Source organism: Agelaius tricolor, unplaced genomic scaffold (assembly GCF_023055355.1).
Source record: "Agelaius tricolor isolate 1412-34295 unplaced genomic scaffold, bAgeTri1.0.p SCAF_5, whole genome shotgun sequence".
Classification (NCBI taxonomy): Eukaryota; Metazoa; Chordata; class Aves; order Passeriformes; family Icteridae; genus Agelaius; species Agelaius tricolor.
The window spans coordinates 6,029,222-6,053,320 of record NW_027269265.1 but is presented as its reverse complement, the minus strand read 5'-3'; the positions used below and the strand labels follow the sequence as shown (position 1 = coordinate 6,053,320).

At 40.6% G+C, this 24,099-nt stretch overlaps 1 protein-coding gene across 1 annotated transcript in view; it reads right to left on the bottom strand.

The window, feature by feature from the left end:
* The window catches only part of MNAT1 (MNAT1 component of CDK activating kinase), a 119,466-nt gene that overhangs the window by 42,694 nt on the left and 52,673 nt on the right, over positions 1-24,099 (bottom strand). Inside the window, exon 6 of the mRNA XM_071426231.1 lies at positions 22,913-23,038. Coding sequence (XP_071282332.1) covers positions 22,913-23,038 — 126 coding nt within the window. The remainder of the gene's footprint in view (positions 1-22,912; positions 23,039-24,099) is intronic.

Here is a 24,099-nt window from a genome sequence, read left to right as displayed (position 1 = left end):
TAATACTTAATTTGATTTTCAAATGCCAAAACAGATTTAAAAGATGTGCTTTCTTTAGGAATGACAGAAATAAGCCAAGAGATCAACAGCCCTGAAGAAGCTATTAACAAAGACAGTGAGATAAATGTGATTTGTTACACAAACAGGTACCAGCAAAATTAACCACGGACTAACATGGGTTAAATCACACCATTAGTTCTACTTGCCTCCAAAACTTTCCTTTACAACTTTCTGACATAAGTAATTACCTGACCAGACTTATCTTTAAGCTCCTGCCAAAAAGCCCCATTTCTCTAATCTCCCAGAAGAAAGCCTGTGTCCCTCTAACAAGCTGAAATACAATTGTGCTGGGGCAGGGCCAGGGCAGGATTTAGTGTCTGCTCCCTTCACAGAACAGCCCAGTGCCCTTTCCTCATGCCCATGGATTGCAGCTCCTGCTTGGGACTCTCCAGCACTGCCTGCTGCAGCCCAGGCAGGATTCAGGGGATAGTCTGGATGTTTGCTGCAATAAGTCACTCTCTTGTTTTCAGCAGAGACCCCAGAGTTCTGGCAGGATCTGCCAAGCTTTCCTCAAAATCCCCACCACAATTCAAAGGATAGCCCGGTACACAAGACAGCATTATTTTGGGGAATGAAGAATTAAAACACAATATCATTTTCATGTCACTAATAAGCCCATAGGTCACACTCCTGGTTTTCAGCACTGGTGTCTCCATCTTGCCCCCAGCTCTGTCTCAGCTCCCCAGCAATTAATTCTGTGCACACCACTGTGCTGGACACGGCTCAATTGCTTCTGCTCTTTTTGTTCTGTGCCCAGGACCTCTACCCTGCAGTTGGTGCCTGTCTGGCCACCTTCAGCTGGACTGAAGAGCCATGCCATGAGCTGGCTGCTGAGGGGCATTTGGACACCCTGGCAATGCCAGATGAATTTGCAAACCTCACTATCAGCTCGTGTATTTTTTGTTTTTGTACAGCAGCTTCGACAGGAGTCTACGTGGCCCTTCTCAGGGTACAGCTGCTGGTTCCTCCCATTTTCAGAGAAATGTTTCATTGCAGGTGATTTAAAGTCCATGTTTAGTCAGTTTGTTTCACCAGTCTGTTGGTAATACAGCACACTGAGCAGAACTAAACAAACTTTTGTTGCATCTCTACCATCAGACTTCTGGAGCCTTGGTCATTTTGGTTTGGCTGTCAACAAAGCACAGTATCCACTATCAACAATAACCAGTCTAATTACAGGATTTAAAGCTTTAATATAACATTGTTTTAAATACACACATTTAAGACCTAATTTTTCAAGGGACATGAAGTAGAAATAAATGGCAAATACCAATTTGTGTATAATGAACAATGAGAGAGGGACAGACACAGCAGTGGAGGTCAGAGCACAAAGCTTTTTGCTCATCAACCAGCAACAACTGCCTGAGCCCCTGCACAGGTGACTCTACTGGTGCTTGTACTTTGCTGAACTAGGGCTGTGTGTTACACTGATGTGATCCCTCTATTATGCAAGAAAATTATCTAGGATTTCCTGGAGAAGAGTGGAAACTGTAAAAACCAGCTGCTCATAAAGAATCATACATCACTGTACTAAACTGCCTGCTCTTTCCTGGGACTCTCTAAAGCAGCCTCCCCCATCCAAACAGCCCCAGCTCCAGAATACTGTTTTTGAGGAATGCAAAGTCTGAAGGATGATTTAAAAAGAAGCACTGCTTAAAATAACAAAGCCAAACAGAAAGCTGACCTCAGACTGTAGAAGATGAGTAACTCTGTGTGTATGGAAGTCAGAGACATATTCCCTGTTCTACTGAGCATCCAGCCTAGACCCAGATAAATGTTGATAAAGATGCAGAACATCACATTCAGCATGGCTTATGTCTGCCTGATAAAGGGAGGAAAAATGTGAGATTCCTTGAATAGCTCGATTTTAAGGAGGGACTGCTAAAGGTTGATGATCGTCTGGCAAGAGAAAGCAAGGAAGTTTTTATAGCAACAGACACCAAAAAAAGAATAAAATATTAAGAAGAGGACCATAAAGGCAGATGAAAGGAAAAACATGAATAGAATAAAAAAACAGGAAGGGTAAATTATTAGAAACAGGCAAAAGGAAAAAACTGAAGTCTAAAGTTAAAAAACTAAAAGTATCTGACATTAGCAGTATGTGATACATCTTCACATTATTTGTGGGCTGTATTTAGTACAACATTTAAAATGAAAACTGAAAACTGTTAGCAATATATTTAGAAATTATTACTTAGAGTAAAAGTAGTTTATTTCTAGCCTTCTTCTATTTGCATGCACAGCACACAAGTAAACATGAACCAACTATTCCAAGACAGGAGGGGACCCACTCCAAACACTTCACTTAGCACACACTTCATGGCACTGCTTTGAAAATGAACATTAATTCTCTCAAAGTAAACAAAAAAAACCTCCCTGGGGCAGAAGAAAATGCATTTTTAATCTGCCCAAAATTTATTCTTTTGTCCTTCCAGAGAGGTTCAGTTTCTTTCCATGCAAGTTTTCATCTATGTGGGTATTTCATTGAAGTGGGTATAACAAAATGATGCTTAAATCTAAACCACAGACACATGCCAGCTTTTCAAGTTATGTGTACTTACTTCTCATGGCACCTGAATTTTGCTAGTCCTTTGGACAGGATTCACAGAACCTCACAAGACCAAGAATCCTATCTGTAAGCCTTGCCTGATCCTGAGAGAGTTGCAAAAAATCCTCCTACAAACGAACTACTGTGGCCTGCTGCACTGCCCTGGTTTCAGTGGCTACAGCTTCCTAACTCCTTGAAACACAACCAGAAATATCTAAGGCATCTTTAACACAAAGAAAAAGGAATGGTCCCTGCCATGAAAAGTCTACAATCTCAAAGAAAATAGAAACTGGTAATAAAAACGGATAAAATCACATGGCAATTTCATTCAATCAGTGAAAAACCATATTTATCTGTTTATAAAATAAAAAGATGCCTCATCTGTTTTATCTTGTTCACTGGTTTCGTTGTGAACCCCTGTGATAAACCACTTGTATTCAAATTTTTAAAAAGCAAGTGTTGTCACAGATTCTGAGAGAGGAGACTGCTGTGAAAGTAACTGCAGGACAAAAATTGCATTTTGAGCAAGTTGGGGAGGCTGCCTCAGTACTTCCTGCTATAGGCTTACAACAGACAGTTTTGCCTTAAAAACAACCCTTCCATTGTAGAAGGGAAGATTCCTGTATGCTCTGGCACAAGTACTGGATGGAGCCCCAGCAGCAGAGAGCCCTGACATTTAACAATATCCAACAGGGAAAGGCATTGCTCCAAGGCAGGGGGCTGGGTCAGGGACTGCACTGACATCCCAGGCCATGGCCATCAGCTGCTGCTTGGCAAACAACACAAACAAGCTGCAATCCCAGAGAAAAAGAAGCCCCCAAAACAAGAATTAAGAATATTTGTTAATCAAATGCCTAATCATATAGGAAGGTCTTCATTTATTTGAATTTCACAAATGATTTCCAATCAGTAAAATATGTACAGGCTCTCCACAGATGATGCAAATGCTTGCCCTGGCTCAGGGCAGCTGCTGCTCTGAGAAACAAACCAACATAAGCTGATCATTTGAATCCCCTTAAAACTCTTAGTATTGGACCAACTAAAGCACAGTAGAGCTTACTACACAGTTTTACAAGCCATGCCAAACATCTTCGTGCACTTAAAAACTATAATTTCATTAACTTTACCTGTAAGCTTGGGGAGGAGGAGGGTGCACGAGGGGGGAAGAAAAAAAAATAAAATACAAACTCCTTTTCTCCTAAACTCTGAAAATAGTTCAGGGTTCAAATCCCTATACAAGAAGTAATAAAAATAGTTTGGTTTCTGGTAGCAATAACAGAAATGAGGGCAAGATTAATTCTTACACTTTTATGGCAAACAATCTAAAGCAGATGTTTGAGAATAAAAGAGAGATGTCAAAGTAGTTAAAAAACGCTTTTCAAACTCAAACACAACAAGACAACTTACAGCTTTATGTGCTTATATAAAACTCTAAATCATCTCAATCAGCTCCCACCCTTCACCCTTCTCTAGCCTATGAAGCTTCACAATTACCAAAAATGTTATATTCAAGTCTAAACCACAACAGATTGGTGTCTCCTGAACACAAGCACATGCAAGTGAGCTTTGCTGATTAGAGATCAGCTCCTGAATCTGGAGCCTCATGAAGAGAAATAGATTTCCCTGGGTTGAATATCCAGGATCTCTGGAATAAAGTCCCTGTCTTCAAGAGACAGAGCACACTTTAAAGGTATCTGAAAAAAGTTCAGAGTGTATTTACATTTCTGCTAGAAAACTGCAGTTTTGAGACAGAGATCAAACTTCACATTCTAAAGTCAAAATCAACATAAGCATTCCTCAGAATCAGACTTCAAATGGATATTTGAAGTTATCCACACTTTCTTGTTTGCGAGTTCAAAGAATTGCTGATCATAAAGCAAATTTGAAGATATTAAATCTTTCAAGTAGAGATTTGACAAAACACAATGTGTGTGTGTGTGTGTGTGCAGGAGAATTGAGCCCCTGCACATGCAACAGGGCAGAAGCCTGGGCACAGTAACCCTAAGCACAGCATTTTCCAAAGAAACTGCCCTTTACTGTGAACACTGTGTCAACTTAAAACACCGTTCACTCAGATGTGCTTTCCAAAAGGCCTCAAGCAGGATGATACTGATTTAAATAAAGAAAATTAGGCAAGTTTTTGCACTCCAGCTTCCCACACAAGGAGGATTTGCCAAGCCTTTCCAGTCTAATCAGTGCTGCAATCACCCCGGTATATAAAGAGACTGACTCAGCGCACACAAACACTTCCAGACTCACCAGCAAGAGCTGATTTTTTGGCTGACCACAGCAAAGTGCCTCCCAGTGTCCATCTACCTGGAAGCCATCCATCCAGCCACACTGGGCTACTGTGCATCTGCATGGCTGCTCCACTTCATTAGTGAAACACAAACCCAGCTCCAGCCATGGCAGTAACTGATACCCTATCACTCGAGTCAATGGGAGCAAATCAGAAACTCTACACTACATATGAATAATAATAGGTTTTTGTGTTTCCTTTCCCCAAGTGCTGACAGTTTGGAAGGTTATTTTCCCCACCACCACCATGGCTGGACTATAACCACATTAATTTCAGCATGCCAAGGCAAGCTGTTCAAGAAGCTTTCACGGCACATTTGGCTTAATAATCCAGGGTGGGGTTTTGGGGGTTTGTTTTCAATTGTCCAAGATTTGACAAGAAAAAGAAAATTAAGTTTAAGATGTATAACTCTCTGGAAAATTATATTTTCAGCAAAAGATGGCAAGCTTTAAAAAAAGTTTTAACAAACAAATTTAAATCACCCTTTAAATCACCAGCAGCCTAAATAACTTGGCCCTAGCTCTGGATATAAACTTTTATCAATGGTAGATGACTGAGAAAACCATGTTTTCTCCTTCAGTTTCACATCAATCTCAGGGCACAGTTAAAACATGACACTTCATCAACTTTTCTCTCCCACATCTCCTGTTCACAGTGTTGCTGTGCTGGCTGAAACATTTATTGCCAGGACAGAGCACTGACCAAGGGACCTACAAGGAACAAAAGCCTGCCAGAGCCTGCAGCAGCTCACCTTACAAAATCACCTAAGCCCCAGCCCAGCTACTCCAGCAGCTGCACTGGTCTGTTCCAGGGTATTAGCACAAGCAGGGAGCTGCAGTGACTGTTTGCTATCAAGTCAAAGAAATTCAGACTTTGTTTCACCTTTTCTATCTCAGATTTAGACCAATACTAGGAGGCAGCCCTCAAGTGCTACACAGAGCATTCTATAATTCATAGAATAGTTGAGTCACAGCAAACCAGCAGCCTAGCCAGGATAATGCTTCACTGGATGTACCTACATTTACTTCTGTAAAGGGCTACAGTTTGCTTTTAATTATTCATAATGCTCTACAATGTACTTGGATGTGTATACTGTACATACACACAGCAGTTTGAATAAAATAAACACACCTCAGTAATTAGCTGATTGCAGTGCTCAAATAGTGCTGTTTTTAATGAGATGCTCTTTGTGTGCATGGAGGTTTCTGTTCTGTGTGTGTACACACAGATACACCCAAACACAAATAATCCAGGGCATGAGCTAAACAGTTTTAAACAAAGACTATCATAGAATGTTTGCACAACCCTGTAATGCCCCAATCACGTGCACATTTGCACATGGGAATTATTTAGAGGCATGTCAAGCTAACAAATTTCTTTGCCAACAGAAAATTTTATCACTTTATCATTTTTTTAATCAAATTTTACCTGGGACTTAGACCTAGATTCAGCAACACTGATTCAGCTTAGAGAACTACCCAGCTCCAAGCACACAAAGAGTCTCACAAAGCCAAAGGAGCAGCCACATTCCAGTTACTTGGCCTGGATCGTGGCCTGCAAGTCCAGTCCAACAAAGCCAAGCAAGCCTAAACCTGATGGGGTAAGCGGAGCCCATCCGCTGCTCTGCAATTACCTGTGGCAATAAACACCACGCTCTAGGAAGCACAGGCTTGCACAAACAGGCTCCAGAGGAACAACCAGCACCCTCACAACTCCAGCCTCCACTCCCTGTCCTTGCATGGATTGTTCCAGCAGCTGGGAAGTGCAGCAGGGTGTACCCAGGTGGGTGACACCAAGATGGGCCATGGCTGGGTCCACAGACCCACCCGGAAACACAGATGGGCCCTGGGGACTGAACTGCAGCGGGGACAAAGTCACAGAGCTGAGAGTCAAGCCAAGAGGAATACCTGCTTGCTTGGTTTCAAGCACATGCTGAAGGGTTTTCTGGGGCAAAGCCAGGGTGATCCATATCTTATGAGATCAAGCACCTCCGCCAGGCTGGGATCAAAAATTTATATATCACTATTTCAGTGATCCCATTAGCCCACAAGGGCAGACTTTAGTTCAATACTCAGACTTTAGCTCAATACTGCCTGTACCTGCCAGGTACAGGCAGCCAGATGAATTTTACCAGGTTAATCCACATGCCTGAGGCATTTCCAAAGCAAAAACCTACTGGTATAGGTGTGAGTTTTCTTACCAGTATAAATGGATGTTTGACCATCACTTTCTAAATGAAGGTGGGCATCAGAAGACTAATAAAATATTATTAAGATAGATTTTAAGAAGTGCATCTGGCTTCCAAGTAATATCTCAAGATTAGTTATTTATTGTATAAATCACCTTAAGTTCATTATCTGGGCCCCAGTCCCATGGGCCAAACAAGTTGAGAAAATAGTTCAACTAGGGACTGTACATAATGGGGTCCATTACTCATACCAAATAGATCAAACCTCTTTAGAAAGTTAACCTACAGAAAAAGTTTCCAAATTTCTCTAATCATGCATTTAAAACTTTAAAAGGAAGAGAGTAAGATATTATAAATCATGCACACACACATACTTAAATCTTTTTATACATATTTAGAAATCTGTAAACTTTTAAAAAGTGGACTAGAATTTTAAGGAACAGCTTACTGCAATAACCATTGAATTGTCCATAATCATGTTGGTGTCCTTTTAGAAAAATTCTTATCTTAGCATTTAACATTTGTCTTCTTAATTAAAAAAAAAAAAATAGAAAATGCACTGCAGACAAACTACAATCCCTGTAAACTGATGTTAAGGGGCATCACTTTCTTCATGGGGTACACTTCATCTTATCACAACAACACAAAAAAACTTGCTTTCTTTCCAAATGCACAGCAGATTTCTCTAATCTGTGCATTTACCAAACTTCAAAAACAGAGAACTGGTGGTTTGATGCAATCAGCACAGTGCCATTTAAAGCACAGCACATCACAGCACCCTTAAGTCTTTTTGGAAATACCTCTGCTGCTCAGCAGCACCAGCTTTCCACCAGTTGCTGCTCCACATGCTATTGCCAATCAGCTGCATTTGCTGTAGTGCATTCCAAAGTTTACTAATTAATCTCTGCACTAAACCCCACTGATGGCTGGTTGCCATTTGAAATGATCATCATCTTTTATTTAAAGACATAGCGACCGTATGGCCAAACTCAGACCTTATTTGTAAGAAAGAGGTGAGCTAAATTTCAGGTAGTTAAATCCAGGGCTTGTTGTTTTGTTTTTTTGTTTTTTTTAACCTGGACAGAGGCAATTATTAATGGTTTGAGGATGTTTACATTAGACACACTCAGTGCCATGTCAATGTTAATTGTCAGGAAATGGGCACACTCTTGCTTTCTGAGCTCAGAGCAACATTCAGCAGAGGGTAGGAGATGCAAACCACTGCAAGAGAGAGCGTTCATTTCTTGCAGAACAGCCTGCATGCTTTGAAGCTGTGTGTTTTAAGGATTCCAGCTTATTGCCCCATTTCAGATGAGGTTTTAAGCAGTGATTTCAGGCAGCCCAACCTCTCACACCATTGTTCCAGGCTGCTCCCATTCAGCAGAGCGTTCTGGCTCCCTGACCTTCACAACGACCTCTACAAAAGCAGTTGTGCATTTCACTGTGGTGTAAATCCTCACAGACAAGTCGAACCTGTTCTTTTTGGCATCCGGCCCTTCAGATGAATACTCTGCAGAGATTTATTATGAAAGGGGAATGAAGGGGCATTATTGCACAACATTCATCCCTCACATACAGCTAAGTTCCATCTCTTACAACTTCTGAAGGCTTCTAAATAAACAGATCATATTAATTACACAAATCCCTCTTGCTTCTCACCAATTTTCTGTAATTAAAATTTGCTGTTGTTTACAAAAAGGTAGATATGCCCAGGAAAAAGCATGTGTGTGAAGGTGTTTTACATTATTATTAATAAGTAATATGCATACTTCCTGTTACTATACACAAGGGATTAGTGTTTCCTAGCACACCATTCACTTATAACACTGAAGTATTATTCCACATTGTAGCAACACACATTGCCCTAAAAGGGTCCATTAATTATTTTTTTAATACCATGAAGTTGCTGCAGGATATTAGACTGTCTCCATAAGAAATATACGGCTATGGTAAAATGATGAATGATGAAGTTTGCAGATTTTTAATTAGATTTCAGAGCAGTAAGAATTTATAAAGTAGTTCTCCATGGCCTTAGCTTAATACTTTGTGTGACCTTATGCAAATAATTAGAAAGAGATTCAAGATTCCATTAATCAGAACATATAAAAACATGAAAGAATAGTGAAAGGGGTAGATTTTATAAACTCAGTGAGTCTGCCAACATGGTCAGAGAGCGCAGTAACCCTAACACTCACATCACCCACATTCCTTCAGGCTTTCCAATTGATCCTTCAGCAAAATATGTTCTGTTAGGAAAGGGAGAAACCATAACAAAAAAACACCCAACTTAAGTTGCATTGATATTTCAATCCAAAAAATCATGTTCCAACTAGATGCAGTCGCTTGGCATTAACCACAACTGAAGCATTTTGACTGAAGTTCACATTCCCTGATCCAAATCTCGGAGTTCCCCTCCAAAGCTCCCTCCCCCCAGCTGTCAGCTGTCATGGACAATTGACAATGCACATGCACATCCCTCCCCCTGCAGAGAGACAGAGCTGCTGTGTGTGTGTGTCTCTCCCTGTCACCCACAGGCCATGACAGGTAGGGCTTCTCTCTCCCCTTCCTCCAAGTGTCAGCTGGCCATTCCTCGCCTTCCCAGCTTCCTTTTCTGACTGCAAAACCACGGACAACCAAATGCACAGCAGCACAAACTTCTCTGTGCAAAAGATACAGGAAAACACAGTCAGTCCCCTTCCACTTTTCCCACATCCAGACTGCCCTTTCACAGCTTCAGGGCTGCAGGCAGAAGTTTCCCCAAACAGAATTTGCAGTGGTGGTTTTCACTTTATTATGTCTAAATTCACTTCCTCCCTCAGGTGCAACTGTGCCACTTACACCACAGTCCACCCCTTCATTTCTGAGGCTACCAGTGGGAAGAGAAGGACTGAAAACAATAGAAGGTGACCCAGCATGGTCATAGAGTGCTGCCTTTAACAACAAAGAGAAATTATCTGCAGTTCTAAAGGAGCTTTCTTCCTATAGTAGAAATTTCACATTTTGAAAAGCTGCAGTTGCTATGTACTTTGTCTCTTCACCAAATAAAAACTTAAGTGCAGCTACATTTATGATTTGGTCTTCATAACAAACAAAATAACCCTGATCCTTCCAATACTTTATTCAGGATTAAAAAAAAAAATCCAAAGATTTTTCAATTAGATGAGAGAGAGACAATGACAAAGTTATACCTTGCACCTACAGCTCAAATTGGTTACAATTTAAAAGCAACAAACAGCTAAATGGGTACAACAATCTTCATGAATATTTATACTACTTTAAAGAGACACATCTGTTTAATTTTGTATTTCAAATACACTTAACTAACCAGACATAAAACAGGTTAAAAATTAGCACAAAGCAAATGCTGTACACAACACTACCAAAGAAACTGAACTGACACAATATTATGCTTTAATATAAATTGCACCTTAAGGATTGGGATGGGGGGCTTTTACCCCACATTCCAAAAGTGCCTGATATGTGATAAATTCTTGGTCTAACCCTGTCTAGGCTTCAGGTTCTACCTAAACAGGAATTCAATGTGGCATCATCCTACTAGTGGCAGATTAAGGTGCACAAGTGAAACCAAATGGGTAAAGTCAATGAAAGGATGAAACTCCCACTGCAATCCCCTCTGTGTTCTCTCATGAGCTCTCCAACCAAGCCCTCTTTTTCTCCCCCATAACAAAAGGAAATCCTAACCATGTTTTCTTGTAAACAACCAGAAAGAGGAATGTTAGGTATGCAGGCAAGGCCAAGACAGTGCCACCCCTTCAGAAAGGCAGAAAATTCTTCAAATATTTACTGATTGATCATTCCAACTTTGCTTGTCTGAACCCAAAGGGTTTCACAGGAACCATTACAAACTGGGATGTCTGTTGCTTTTTTGCTTTCTGTAGCACAGGTAGCAAACAGAGGCAGCCCCAGGGTGCCCAAGGATGGTGAGGATCAGGTGCCCACATGCAGCCCTTTAGATCTGTCAGCACATCCCCAGAGCCCAGGCCAGAGCTCCTGGCTGCTGGAGCACTGCCTCTGAGTGACTTGCAGAGGATCACATTTCTGTCATCTCTCTAGGCCTTGGAGAAGGGACTGATGCTCTATTTATTTATGCCTCTCTTTCAAGAGATGAAACAGGAGAATGGCCCTCAGACCTAAATATATATATATATATATATATATGCTGCTTTCCTCCTGTGCACAGCCCTCACTTTTAACTTGTTCCTCCCTCCAAGCTACTTACCTTTTCAAAGTCCTCCAAATTCCACACACACCACCTTTAAATGTACCATCTGTGTCCTGCAGGATCTACCTCGCTTGCCCAGAATAAGACAAGAATCATTCTTCTTACACAAAACCACCATTTCATTTTCTACTAATCATGGCAAATGTTGCAAGTTCCAGTCTCCTGGCTCCCATCCAGCTAATTTAGATAGATGGTTCCACATGTGCTCTCTGTCCTTCCATTTCCTGCCCATACCACGGCACACATTTGTCTCAGTGAGTCAAAGCAGCTTTCTCTGTAGCCACAATATTCTTTAATACTTTATATTTTAAAAAAGAAGCCTGCATAAAACACAGCCTATTACCATGCTATTACTGACTTTGCAAGAGGCAGAGGGTTTTAGTGCTTTGCCACACATTCTGCTCAACTGTAATGGGCCACAAGCTACACCTGAGCCTTGCATTTCCCCCAAATACAGAATTACCTGTGTAGCAACTGTGTTCAGGCAAAGCAAAACAATAAACTAAACTAGTCATTTCTCTACTTCAATATTATCCATGTTTTCTGCCCTTAAAGTAAAAACCTTGACAAACCCAGAATATTATGAGGAATGAGGGTAAGCCAGACTTTCAAAGACCAAGGCAATTCTTCTTCATGAAGATAATTTGTCTCCTCACTAGCTAAAGCTGTTAATATTCCTTTCCAGAGACACCCTGACTGACAATCACCCCATATATATGGGGACATGCACCTTTTGATGTCCAACACCACCTCAAACAATATTCCTTTCTCTCACCCTCTGCACCTGAACAAACATTTTTAAGGAAAACTACTTTTGAAGTCTCCTTACAAAACATTGTCTCTTTGATCCAAATATCTTTCTTCAAGTACCCTAGTACAATACAGATGCACTTGGATGGTAATGATCACTATTGAAAACTAGAGCCCCCAAGAGCTCTGTTGAAACACATCTTAATTTTTTTAATGAATTTTTGATTTACAAATGTGAAAGCTCAAAATTTGACTCCTCTGAGACCCTGCAGCAAACATTCATTTATTTGCTGTGTGCACTTATGCAGGAGCTAAGGTGCAGAAAAGGTGGCACATGCACAAAATGCAGCACAGCCCCAACCAACACACTGATTTTTTTCTTTGTAAGAAATCAATATATTAGTAATTAATTTATCAGTAAGGCTGGTGTACCTTGGACAAAACAGAAGATGCTGGAGGAAACAAGTTCTGGCCATTCAGCCCTGCCTGAGCCCTGGTTAGCACATGTATGTGGGTGTGTGTGGGTGTCACACTGGAGGCCACACAAGTGCACACACACCACCCTGGCTCACCTCAGAGAGCAGGACTCTCACACAGGAACTGATGGTGATGGAGGAGTGCCAGAATCAGCAGGTCCCCAAATCCTTCTGTCCCAGAGCTCCCCTCCAATTCCCAGCCTTGTGCAGAAACCTCCCAGCCCTTCTGCCTGGAAACTCCCATCCCACTCACAGCCACATTTCTGCCAACTCTGCCCCCAACCTCTCCCCTCAGAGTGATGCTGCCATGGCCCCATTTCTCCCCAGTTTGTCTCCTCTACTGCCTTGTGCTCCCCATCCCAGCAGCCCTGATTCCATGCTCCAGGAGGGCCCCACTGCTGCTGCCAGCACTTGTTACTGATTTCCCTGCCATATTCCTTCCAGCAACTGCCTCCCACTATGGCCATGCCTCATCCTCCTCTTGGCTCTCCTTGTATGACCAAGTCTGGCAAGAATTTCAGAAAAGCTCTAAGCTGTGCTTACCCAAAATTTGTCTGAAGGTGGCCCTGAGAACAGGTAAGGAAGAAAATTCAGGCATATGAGAGATCTTTTAACTGTGCTGTGAGATCAACACACTCCACCTGGACAAATGGATTCTAGTTCATTGGGAAATGTAATAACCAGGAGTGAAAGCAGGCTGGGAGGTAAGGCTGCACACATGTGCCTTAACAGGCAAGTCTGTCAGAGCCAGACAAACAGACATGGCCCAGCTGAGTGCTGACTCAGAGGAATCTGCAGAGCCACCATCCCTGCTCTCCACTCAGGTCACCAGGGCTCCTCCAGGTACACAAGAGAGAAGATGAAGGAGTGACACACAACTGCTTTGATCAGCAGCAACAGAAGAAAAGATTAGAAGCAAACATGTGATGTTCTCACAGATGCAGACAACTTCTAAGGAAAAAAAGGATCATGGCAGGAAGGTCACACATACTTCTGTGCACATATACAATTATACTACAGCTTCCCTAAATGGCTTCAAATACTTCACTGATTTTACTACAGTTCTTTAAATGTTCTTGCTGCTCTCTTTAAAAGAATTTCCCTCTTTAAAAGTGTTCAGCTGAATGTCTTTGCACATCCAGTCTGTAACAGCAGAGACAGTCTACCAACCATCTGCAGAAGAAATCTATGGTTTTATTGTTAAATAACAATTAAGGTGCCTGAACTATTTTTTAAGACCTAAATTCTAAAACATTTAGTTCTGTAAAGTCCTCTTTACATAGTCATCCTCAAGGACTTAAAGAGGTCCTGCAAAGAGGTGGAGAACTTTTGCCATGTACATAGGCAGAAAATGAGCTTGTATCAGGTCAAGGAAACACAGTTACTGAATTTCCCCTAAAATGTAAAAGCAAAGGCAGTAAGTGTTACCAGAGGCCAGGATTGCAGAGCTCCCACTCAGGAAGTCTTTCAGAACAGGTTAGGACAGGTCCCTGCCATGAAGTACCCCTGGCCCTGCCCCATGGCAAGGGGAAGGACCCCATCACCCTCAAGACCCCCAGCCAGCACTATGATTATACAATTTCACAAGTACCTGCTGCAATTCTGCCACCACAGCTTCTCTTTTTATTAATTTTTCTTCCCTGATTTAAAATTCCACCCTCACAGAGGGACTTTGTCCACCCCCATTTTTTTATCATCTCTGTAAGACATAATGCTTATACTTACAATTTTGGACAAGCTATTTCTTTCTGTTTCATTCCAGCACTACTTTCTCATGGGTTTACTTTCAAACAGTGCATCAAACAGCACTGTTTAACAACTTTTTGCATTAAAAGTGTGGTTCAATAACTTTGCAAGATTCCTTCAGCACAAACTCTAATATTTAATGTTTATGATGCTTGCAACTCTTGGCCAAAGCATAGCATCAAAAGAGCATGTATGCACTGAATTGTATCTTGTTAAAAAGAACAGCAGCACTGAAAAAAGTTATATTGGAACAATCTATAAATGTGTTTACATTATATGAATGATTTGCTGTTCCTTCACAAGGCATGTAGGAAGTCAGCACTTCTCAAATGTGTAAAGTATTTCCATGTGCTTAAAGCACGATCTTTCCAAAACAAACAATGATTGAGAAATTTTTTATTATTCTTTATTTCCCTGCCAGCTGTTTTTTTGGACTCTCCTCTCAGCCACCTTCTTTCTTTCAGTCAGATCCCTCCTTATTGCTCACAGTAACACCTACTCAAGCAAAGGTACATTCAGAGCTGTAAGACCCAAAACCAGGAGGATCTCAGGCTGATTTAAATGGCATTTTCCTTAGATTACTCTACAACGTGTCTTTGTGCTATCTTAGCTGGTGGCAGGTCTGGCTGCTGCTTGGGATGGAATTTGGGCATCCTACATGAGAGCCTGCAGCCCATTCCTGCTGTTCTGTCCCAGTGCCTGCTCCCATACAGGCAAGGAAGCCAATGACAACCTGGCTGAACTCTAGCAGCAGCTTCCTTTCTCCCTGAGAGCCTTTTCATGGGACCAGAACATGCTCCATGTCACAGAAATGTCCTCTGAAAAAGGATGGGGAACAGTCAAGCATGCAAGTAAGCTCCTGGGCAACTCCAAAAATCAAACAGGACACTAAAAATCACAAACAAAACAAAAAAAAAAAAAAAAAAACCAAGTCAACCCAAACAAAAAAAAAAAAGAAAAAAAAAAAACCCAAACAAAACAAAACAAAAAAAAAAACCAACAACAAAAAAACACAACAAAAAAAAAGATGACTAAAAAAACCCCTAACCTAAGAACAGCTTCATTCCAAAAAGTGACAGCTAAAGCACAGATCTGCTCCACTGCTGGCCACAGACACTTTAGCTAACAAGCACATTGGTCATGCCATTCACTCCTGTACAATTAACACTGTAGGCATTATTTCATTTACTAAATTCCAGTCATTACAGCTGTGCAAACTTATGGGTCTAATTTGTATTTATACTAATATGTGTAGATAAACATGCGCTGCTTTAGCCATGCAAAGGAGCCTTAAAGCAAATGAACAAATATTATTTTAACAGAGCAGTATCAGAGAACCCAGCCATAAAAAAGAATCAAGTCAAGCAGTTCTGATTATGTCTGTCCACCAAACAGCTTAATTTCAACTACAACATATTTCTTAAGGCATTCCAAACTAAAATCCTGCAGAGAGCTATGGGCAGACATAGCACTGCATTTTCAAAATACAGTCTCCTTTTCCAAGGCCATTGCTGTGTAAATGAAGGGAGGAGAAATAACAAATACTGTCATTTACTTTGCCTTTTTTCCTCCAGAAACATTTTCTTACCAACATAAAGAACAAAATTCATTAAGTCAACATCATGTGCTGAATGTTTATGCACTTTGATATAACAGTAATTACTTAGTAAGGCCAGAACCCAATTAATGTTTCAGACTTCAGTCCATGGGCTGGAGTGCACAGGAAGCATTCTGATGATAGATCACTTAAATAAAGTTTATTTGGCATACACTTCAAAACCAGAGTTCAGAAACTCAAAGCACAGTTCAGCATGTATGTGCTTGACTCTTAACAAAACATCTTTATTTAAACAGAGGGCTAGAGATTTAGTATGACAAATGTATTTACTACTACTAATCATTTTCCATCAAGCTACTCGGAAGTTGCAGTCATATTGTATTTATAAACTTAGGAGATTTAAGGGAGCAGAAGGTGGGTCACAGGACTGTGGATTACTTTTTAAATCCAGCATGTTAGTCCTAACCTGAGTTAGATCTTCCAGCATATTTGGTGTCCCTCAGTTTATATATTTGAATTCTATATCCACATATTGTCAGAAATGGTAGAGATCCAGAAGCCAGAATTTCTTTTTCCTCTCTTCAGAAATAGTGTCCTCCTTAGCAAATCAATGCCCATTGTTAAAAACAAGACACTGTTACTGATGACAAAAATTCAATGCTAAAGCAATATGCAATGTACACTCTGAGCAGGAATCAGGAAATGGTGCTCAGCAACTGCAGAATCCCACTTGTCCCAGGGCTACCTGCACCCCTGGGAATCCCTGCTCCGGGGAAGCTGCTTGGCAGGAATGCTGCTTCCCTGAAAACCTCCATCAGAGACTCTCTGGAAAGTGCTGTGACTCCCCTGACTGGGGCATTTGGGTTTCCTCTGGAAAGGGATTCTGCTTCCTGGCACTGACACCGAGCCCAGAGCTGGGACACAGCCACCACACACAGACACAGAGACACGGAATGCTCAGTGCCACTGGAAATTTAACCTTTATATATGCATGTCCTCTAAACAAATATGCCTGTTCCAAAAGGATCTATATGCCTAAACACACTAGTTACTCTTGAAAATAAGTGTTGTAATTTTGCTGTGATTCTTAACTACCAAGAGCTGCAAAGAGGGAAATATTCCACCCAGCTGTAAAAGAGAAATGTGCGTGGTATGAGCCAAACGAAGATTAAAAACAAAATACCAATTAAACTCAAACTGGCATTCATCTCAAAGAAATCAATTCCATCTGAACAGTTCCAGTCTGAAGACACACCAGCTGAGCTAACAGTGAAGGAAGCCTTGATTGCTTTATTTTTTAACATCAGGCAAAAACTAAAAGCACCCCAAAAAAAACCCCCACACACTAAAACACACTGCACCAAAACCAACAAACCAACCAAGCAAACCAGAGCAGTAAGAACTGGCAAAGAAAGGCCCCCTCAGGAGCTGCAGAATAGCTGTAGCCTAAACCACAGTGTGACATGCACCTCACTTACCTCAGAGTACCTGGCATATGTCTAAGCAACTTTGAAGGAGCACAATTGATTAAAAAGGGTATTTTGACAGACTTTTTTGAGTTTGGAACAGGATTTTGGATAATTGCTCCACGAGCTATAAAAGAAACAGACTGAAAAACAGGAGCAGTTGTTTGCACAGGAAACAATATTGCAGGAAAAGGCAATAATAAAGAACAGTTAATTTGACCTGAGCTGATGAGGTCAATGTTTTAAAAGAAATAGCTCCACATAACGTAACATAAGAAGGTTATTTCCCATCAGAATAATACTGCAAGTGTAAGACTGCACAAAATCTCTTCCCTAACACTTGTTATGTGCAGCTTAGTGGTAACACACATTCCTGAGGTGTCCTAGACATCCTGTGTCTGACACAAATCCATTCCTCTGAAATATTGGTTCTACAACTGCTCCCTCCTGCAACCTCTGGCTGCTCCGGGCTGCAGACTGCTCTCCCCAGCATCCAGCTACTAATAACCTGAAACTGCAAGAACTGGAATAAATCTGGGCAATCTTCAGAGCCACAAAGTTATATTTAACACTGCTGCTGTGATTTGGACAGGGAAGCAGTAGCTGGAGCAGATATTTCACTCTTAATTCACTGCCATTCAGGGGTGCTGTTGACAGGAGATGGAGCCTGGCTCAGCGGAAGAGCCACGGCTCAGGAATTCAGCAGGGCTGGATCCTATTCCTCCTTCCTCCACTGTTCTGCTGGCTAATCCTGGGTGAGAACATCCCCTCCGGGCATCTGCTTCCCCTCCCCTCCCTCCCTGACACATCTATTTCAACTGCAGATTCGCTGGCCTAGGGACCATCTTGGTAATGGTAAAGCACGTAGAGCACTCGGCACTAATAGTTCTATTAATAAATATTCCCACTGCTATTAAGTAATAAAATAAAAATGATTATAAGAATTGGAAGGTCAATGATGCATTACATTAATTCTGAGGTATTTGGGTATAAAATGCAAGAAGGCAAACTTTCCCAAGCAGAAGCAAACCAAGGGACACCTATGTTGTTTTCCTGCATTTTTGGGCAATCCAATTAGAGGTAATTGAGTTTTTAACTGCATGAGATTACTCCAAGAATACCATCACTACAGGCTAAGTGTCCTGGGAAGCTGGGGGAAGTCCAGGACAGTCCTTCCAGTTTTGTAATGTTTCTTTCCTTAAAAAAGAATAAAGAAACATTAGAGAAGTGGAAGGAACAGAAAAGGGACAGACACACAGCCTGAAATGTGCTGGAGATGGCATGAGCTGAGTCCCTCTAAGGCACTCAGATTTTCTACAAACATGGAAACAGCTGGGCCATGGACCCAAAGGTTCTGTGCTCTCAGTTCAACAAATTAAGGAGGACTTAAATATATCCACAGTTCTATGCATTTTTAACCACAATGGTGAGGTAAAGCACAGACCTAGAAAAGCCTTCTACAGTTCTGTAAACACTAGAGACATAAGAAGGAAACTAAATTCATGTAACACAATTAATTCCTGCTGCATTTGCAAACTGCCATTTGTCTGCAATACATATGAGCATCTCTCTTACACCTTAAAATGAGCTCCATGTTAAAGCTACCTGACAACCAGAAATGGTCATTACATTCACCAAGAAACAGAAGAATGGTTCTCTTGCCAGACTTTGTTTTGCACCTCCTGACAAGCCCTAGAAATGCTGGAAACATCATTCATTTCACACAAACTGTGCTCTTTTTGACAGCTGCTAAAGTCTGAAGTACCACAATTGACAGGAAATCTCATTTTTAGCACTATTGCAGCAATTAAGATTGCTACAGTTTCTTTTGTAGCTTTACCCTGATTGGAGATTGGCTTTAATAAGATTGTTTTAAAATATTTAGATGTGCTGAAAGTATATTTCTTAATATGATGAACATGATAAGAAAAAAAGCCTGGCAGCACTGTCTCCTCCTACTCAAAGGGGTAAATCAAACTGATTGATTTGGAATGTAAGCTTTGTGCACAGAGGATAGAATTTACTGAAAAAGTTAAAGAGCAGACTACAGAGGAAAAGCTGCTTCCATTTGAAAGGAGGGGAAAAAAAAAAGGAATTTCACAAAAGGAAAAGTGAAGGAGACCCTGTCCCCACGAGCTATTTGTCTGTCTCATGCTATAGGGGATGCTCTTGCTTAGCTTACAAGAGAAAGACATTCCCTCCTCCCCCTGCAAGCAGAGGAACTCACAGCACTAATATGACACCTTAAATGAGCCAACTTCCTTGAGCATTGCCCAGGAGACTAGAATGGACATGCTCCTAACTCAGACACCAAGAAACATGTCTGATTAGCAGTCAGGCAGAAGAACATCTCTGACCAAGGAAAAACACCCCTGTTCAAGCTGTAAAAAAGCCCAGTGGATTGCCACAAGTGGCATGTTTTCATAGTCTTTGTGTAAACACCAGCTCTGGATCAGCCAGCAGCTCAGCTAGCTCTATCTGGCTTCCCTTCTTTTGAAACAAAATTAGAGGCAAACACCCATCAGAAAAGGTCAGTGGCCAAACTATTAGGAAAAAATAAAAGCCCAGGGGAAAGACATATATAGTGATTCATTAAATGTGCACTGCTAAGCCTCTGCCAGTGGGCACAGTCCAGACTTTTCACACAAATGTCCTGAATTTTCAGAACTCTTGTGCCAGAGCATTAATTAGAATTATATTTCTATAGAAATTCTCAGTACTCTCCTCCAGCTCCCCCACCAGCAGGAGTGGTGTGAACCCCGTGGTTTAGAGGGGAACAAAGCCAAAGCAGCCACAAAGAGCACAAGAAAAGTTCCACCCACTTCACGTGGCCACCTACGCAAAAGGAGTGCACTGAGCACCTCAGGTTCTTGGGAAAACACTCAGCCTGGCAAACAAGCATGTCCTGAGGGGGAATTCACCTGACACTGACACCAGAACCCACCCTCATGGATCATGTGCAGTGAGCTGAACTGCATTTCACAAAACTAACCCTGCTCCAAGGCCAGCAAACTTGCATTTGATAACTACAGCAACTTTCCAAGGCACACCCCAATCCTAATCTGAAAACATCAAAAATTTGAGATTTCGTTGCATTCCAGAGCCAATTTTAACAGTGAGGCCAATTAACCAGCAGAACATTGTGTGAACTTCAGGTCTTATTCCTTCCTTCAGTTCCTATTTAGATGGTGTTGGTTTCACTAAGGTTACTGGTTCTTGCTACATTTAATGCTGCACTGCTCAGAGCTGGCATGTTCTGTGCTAAGGAGGTACTTGGTGTAAATTGAGTCATACCTGAACCATCTCCTCAACCAGAGGCAGAATGCAGCACACAGAGCAGATCTTTCTACCTTTGAATGGACTTTTGTGGCTCCTCTTCATGTTCTTTCTGATTTTTGCACTCAAAATGCAGCAGCAGAACTCTGCAGTTCACAACTCTTCCCAATAGTGCATTCAGGAGGAAAGGTCCTTTCCTATTTATTGCTGGACTATTCACATACCCAAGGCCCCCCACAGACACTGTGGCTGAGGGTCAAACTGGTTTACTTGCTTAGCTAAACTTCCAAATCCTCTTCCCAGAGCCTGACCAGGCTGGGGATTTATTTACTCTTCAATTTCTCATTTTGCATTTAGCCTTATTAAAACACATTTCATTCAAATGAGGCCAGTTTGTCAAAGCAACCCTTTGCACATATCCACAGAAATTCAACATCTGCTTCCAAGCACTGAGCTGCCTCCTAGCAGAACACCCACAGAAACATTCCCAGGCTATGGAACCAACTTCTCCAAAAATTATAAAGTTAGATACTTCATTCATTTATTGTGCAGAGTATCAGTATTGTTATTACTGTGTAATACAATTTCTATTTTTTTTAAAGTCATGTAATAAATAAATCAACCACCTGTAAAGAAAATAAGGAAAAATTCATCTTTCTAAGCAAAACCTGTAATTTTGTTGGTGTAAAATTCTGATGCAATCCATTTCCCATAAATAATAGTCACCAACTTCAAATGCTTCTATCCTTATCTTTACTGTTAAAAAAACATGAATAGAAATAAGTACAATAAACTGTTCTTTTTCAATTTAGGACTAAGTCAGGGTGAGGAAATTTTTGTTTCCTGAGATTGAACAAATTAAGGTATTTATCTATTCACATTTTCTGAACACTGACGAATTAGCAATTAGTTATCTGGCATATCCCCTATTATTCCAAACATTAGGATTTAAATGTCCTGCTGCTGGAAATCTCTTCATCCAAGTCTTTCATCATTCCTGGATCATTTACTTAGGGCTGCGGATCTCAAATGTCCACTACCACGTACTGCATTTAATATTAATTTTTAAACAAATTAGAAAATACTTCCACTGTCCTCATGACATACATCAGCTGATCATCTTCCTTTGCCCACAGAAAAGGCACAGCTTTAAGAAATTCTGACAGTATTTTTTAACAGCAAGAAAAAGTGCAGCCATTCAGACAGAGTATTTTTTAAACAGAACAGGCATTTTCTGTCCACTGGCTTTTCTATACAGACTGATTTGCTTTGTGAGAGATTTTCTATCTCCCCAGACTGTTAGGTTTTAAAAGAAATAGGAAGAAGATCAATTTACACCACAGGAAAACAAGAAAACAATCCACGCAGCCTTACAAAAACTGACTGCTTTTGGAAAAATAAGCTGCAAATGGATCCACACTGTTAACACTTTAACAGATAATGAACACAGCACAAATATTCATGGCAAAAATAAATTGATTACTGATAGGAAACTAGCTTGATGCACAGATTTTTGCTTTGCTGACTTCTTGGTTTGTTGAGGAGAGTAGAGAGTGTTGGCTATTTTCAAGACATTCAGTTTACCATTACCAATTCTAAAATACAAAGTCTAAAAAAAGTGGATTTTAAAAAAGTATAAAAAGAGATTTAAAACAATACAAAGCAGAAAACCAGCAAGGTGCAGAAAAGATCAGTCACTGGTGCTCCCACCCCCAGCTTTACATTTATGTACAGAGGCTGTTGTGTGCTTGTGCCATGATACAGAACAGGAATGCTGAGAGATCATCAGCTGCCCCCCTAAGGTGACACATTTGCAAAAATACTTCTTGTTTCCTAAAGCCAAATAACAATGAAAATAGAGTCCTTAACCTTGGCATCATTTTCGAGACTGTCAGTCTCATACTCACAGATTGCTCCAGTGCTCAAAATAAATCTGAAGAAAGTACAGATGATTCTTGAACTTCAAAAATTTCAACTTCCAGAATTGGTGAACAAACAAGAAAAATAATTCAAGGACACCACAACTTCACAGGGAGAGAGGTACACTTTGTTTTTTGACAACTACACAATGAAAATGTTCCATATATTTGTGATGGGTGGGTGATCACAATATTCCAACTAGCAGAATGATGAAATTCTTCAATTAATTCCTAATTACTTATTATTACTTACTTATTTAACTGGAAGCAAACAGTCTATTTCATGTAACATGCAACTCAGGTTTAAGTGACCTCTGAATTTCATATGAGGAATTCCTTGATCTTCTGAAATGCATTAAAAAAACCAAACAAGCAAATCTTACCATTTTGATGCCAGTGGAAAACGTGACTGGTTTGACAGGTTTGGGTTTTTCCAGCTGCATTTCTAGCTGAGTAGATCTGTCCTTATGCTGAGCTAAGAGCAGAGAGGCAGGAAGATCAGAGCTCTCCTGTAAACATATGAGGAATAAATTTGAGTCCTAGACCAAAACAAATATTAATTAACACTGCAAATTCTCCCAAACTGCAAGCTGTGACTGCAAGGCCATCATAGGAGAACAGCAGAATGCCAAGTATCCTCTCCCTCAGCAACAGTTTACAGAAAAGGATCATTTTCAGTAATAAGAAAAAGCTGCAGCAACCCCATAAATCAGAATAACCTGCAAACAACCATTTTTATAGAATCCACTAGAATCCACATTAAAGACAATATAACAGGCTCCTTATTCCAACTGGCCAATGCAACAATATTTATTAAAATAAAAAAAAAAATTAGAACTTAATCAGAGAGGGAATAATACTGAGTAGTGTAACTTGGATCAGATGTTTATCTAAGACACATTCTTTCTCCCAATGAACTCAGACCAGTTTGAAATTGTTTCCCATTAGATTTCACCTGAGGCCGTTTGGAAATGATCCTTGCTCTGCTCTGCACAATGGCACTATTGTAAGTGCAACCAACAGCATATTTATTTTCTCCTTCAGCAACTTATTTTTAGGGAAGCCAGCCAATTTTTAAATATATATACATATATACACATAAAAAATAGTAAAATGAATAGTTAAGCAAATGAATTGCCTAAACTGTCAGGACAGAATGATTATTAGCATACATATATGTAAGTGCATTTTTGAGAGAGTCAGGAAATTATTGGCTAAGTAATTTTCTAAGAGACTAATGTGACTATCTACATGCACACAGAAATCCTTGAGAATTCCTGGCTAGAACTACCATGAAGTTGAGAGCAGGGAAGAAGTTCAGACAGATTCTTCCTGGACTGCTCTAGCACAGAATTTTATTCCTAAAGCTTTCACACTCCACATTTACTTCTGCTTCAAAGAGCCAAGCAAATATTGAACTATGAACTACATTTGGTACTCACAAAACCAAGCAGATTTTATTAACAGGACTGTGATTTTTAAATTATTCAGTTCAAGGTAAGAAGTTGGATGTTTTTAATGCCACAAGATGCCTTGCTGTTTTCATGGTACCCAGAGAAATCCTCTGAAG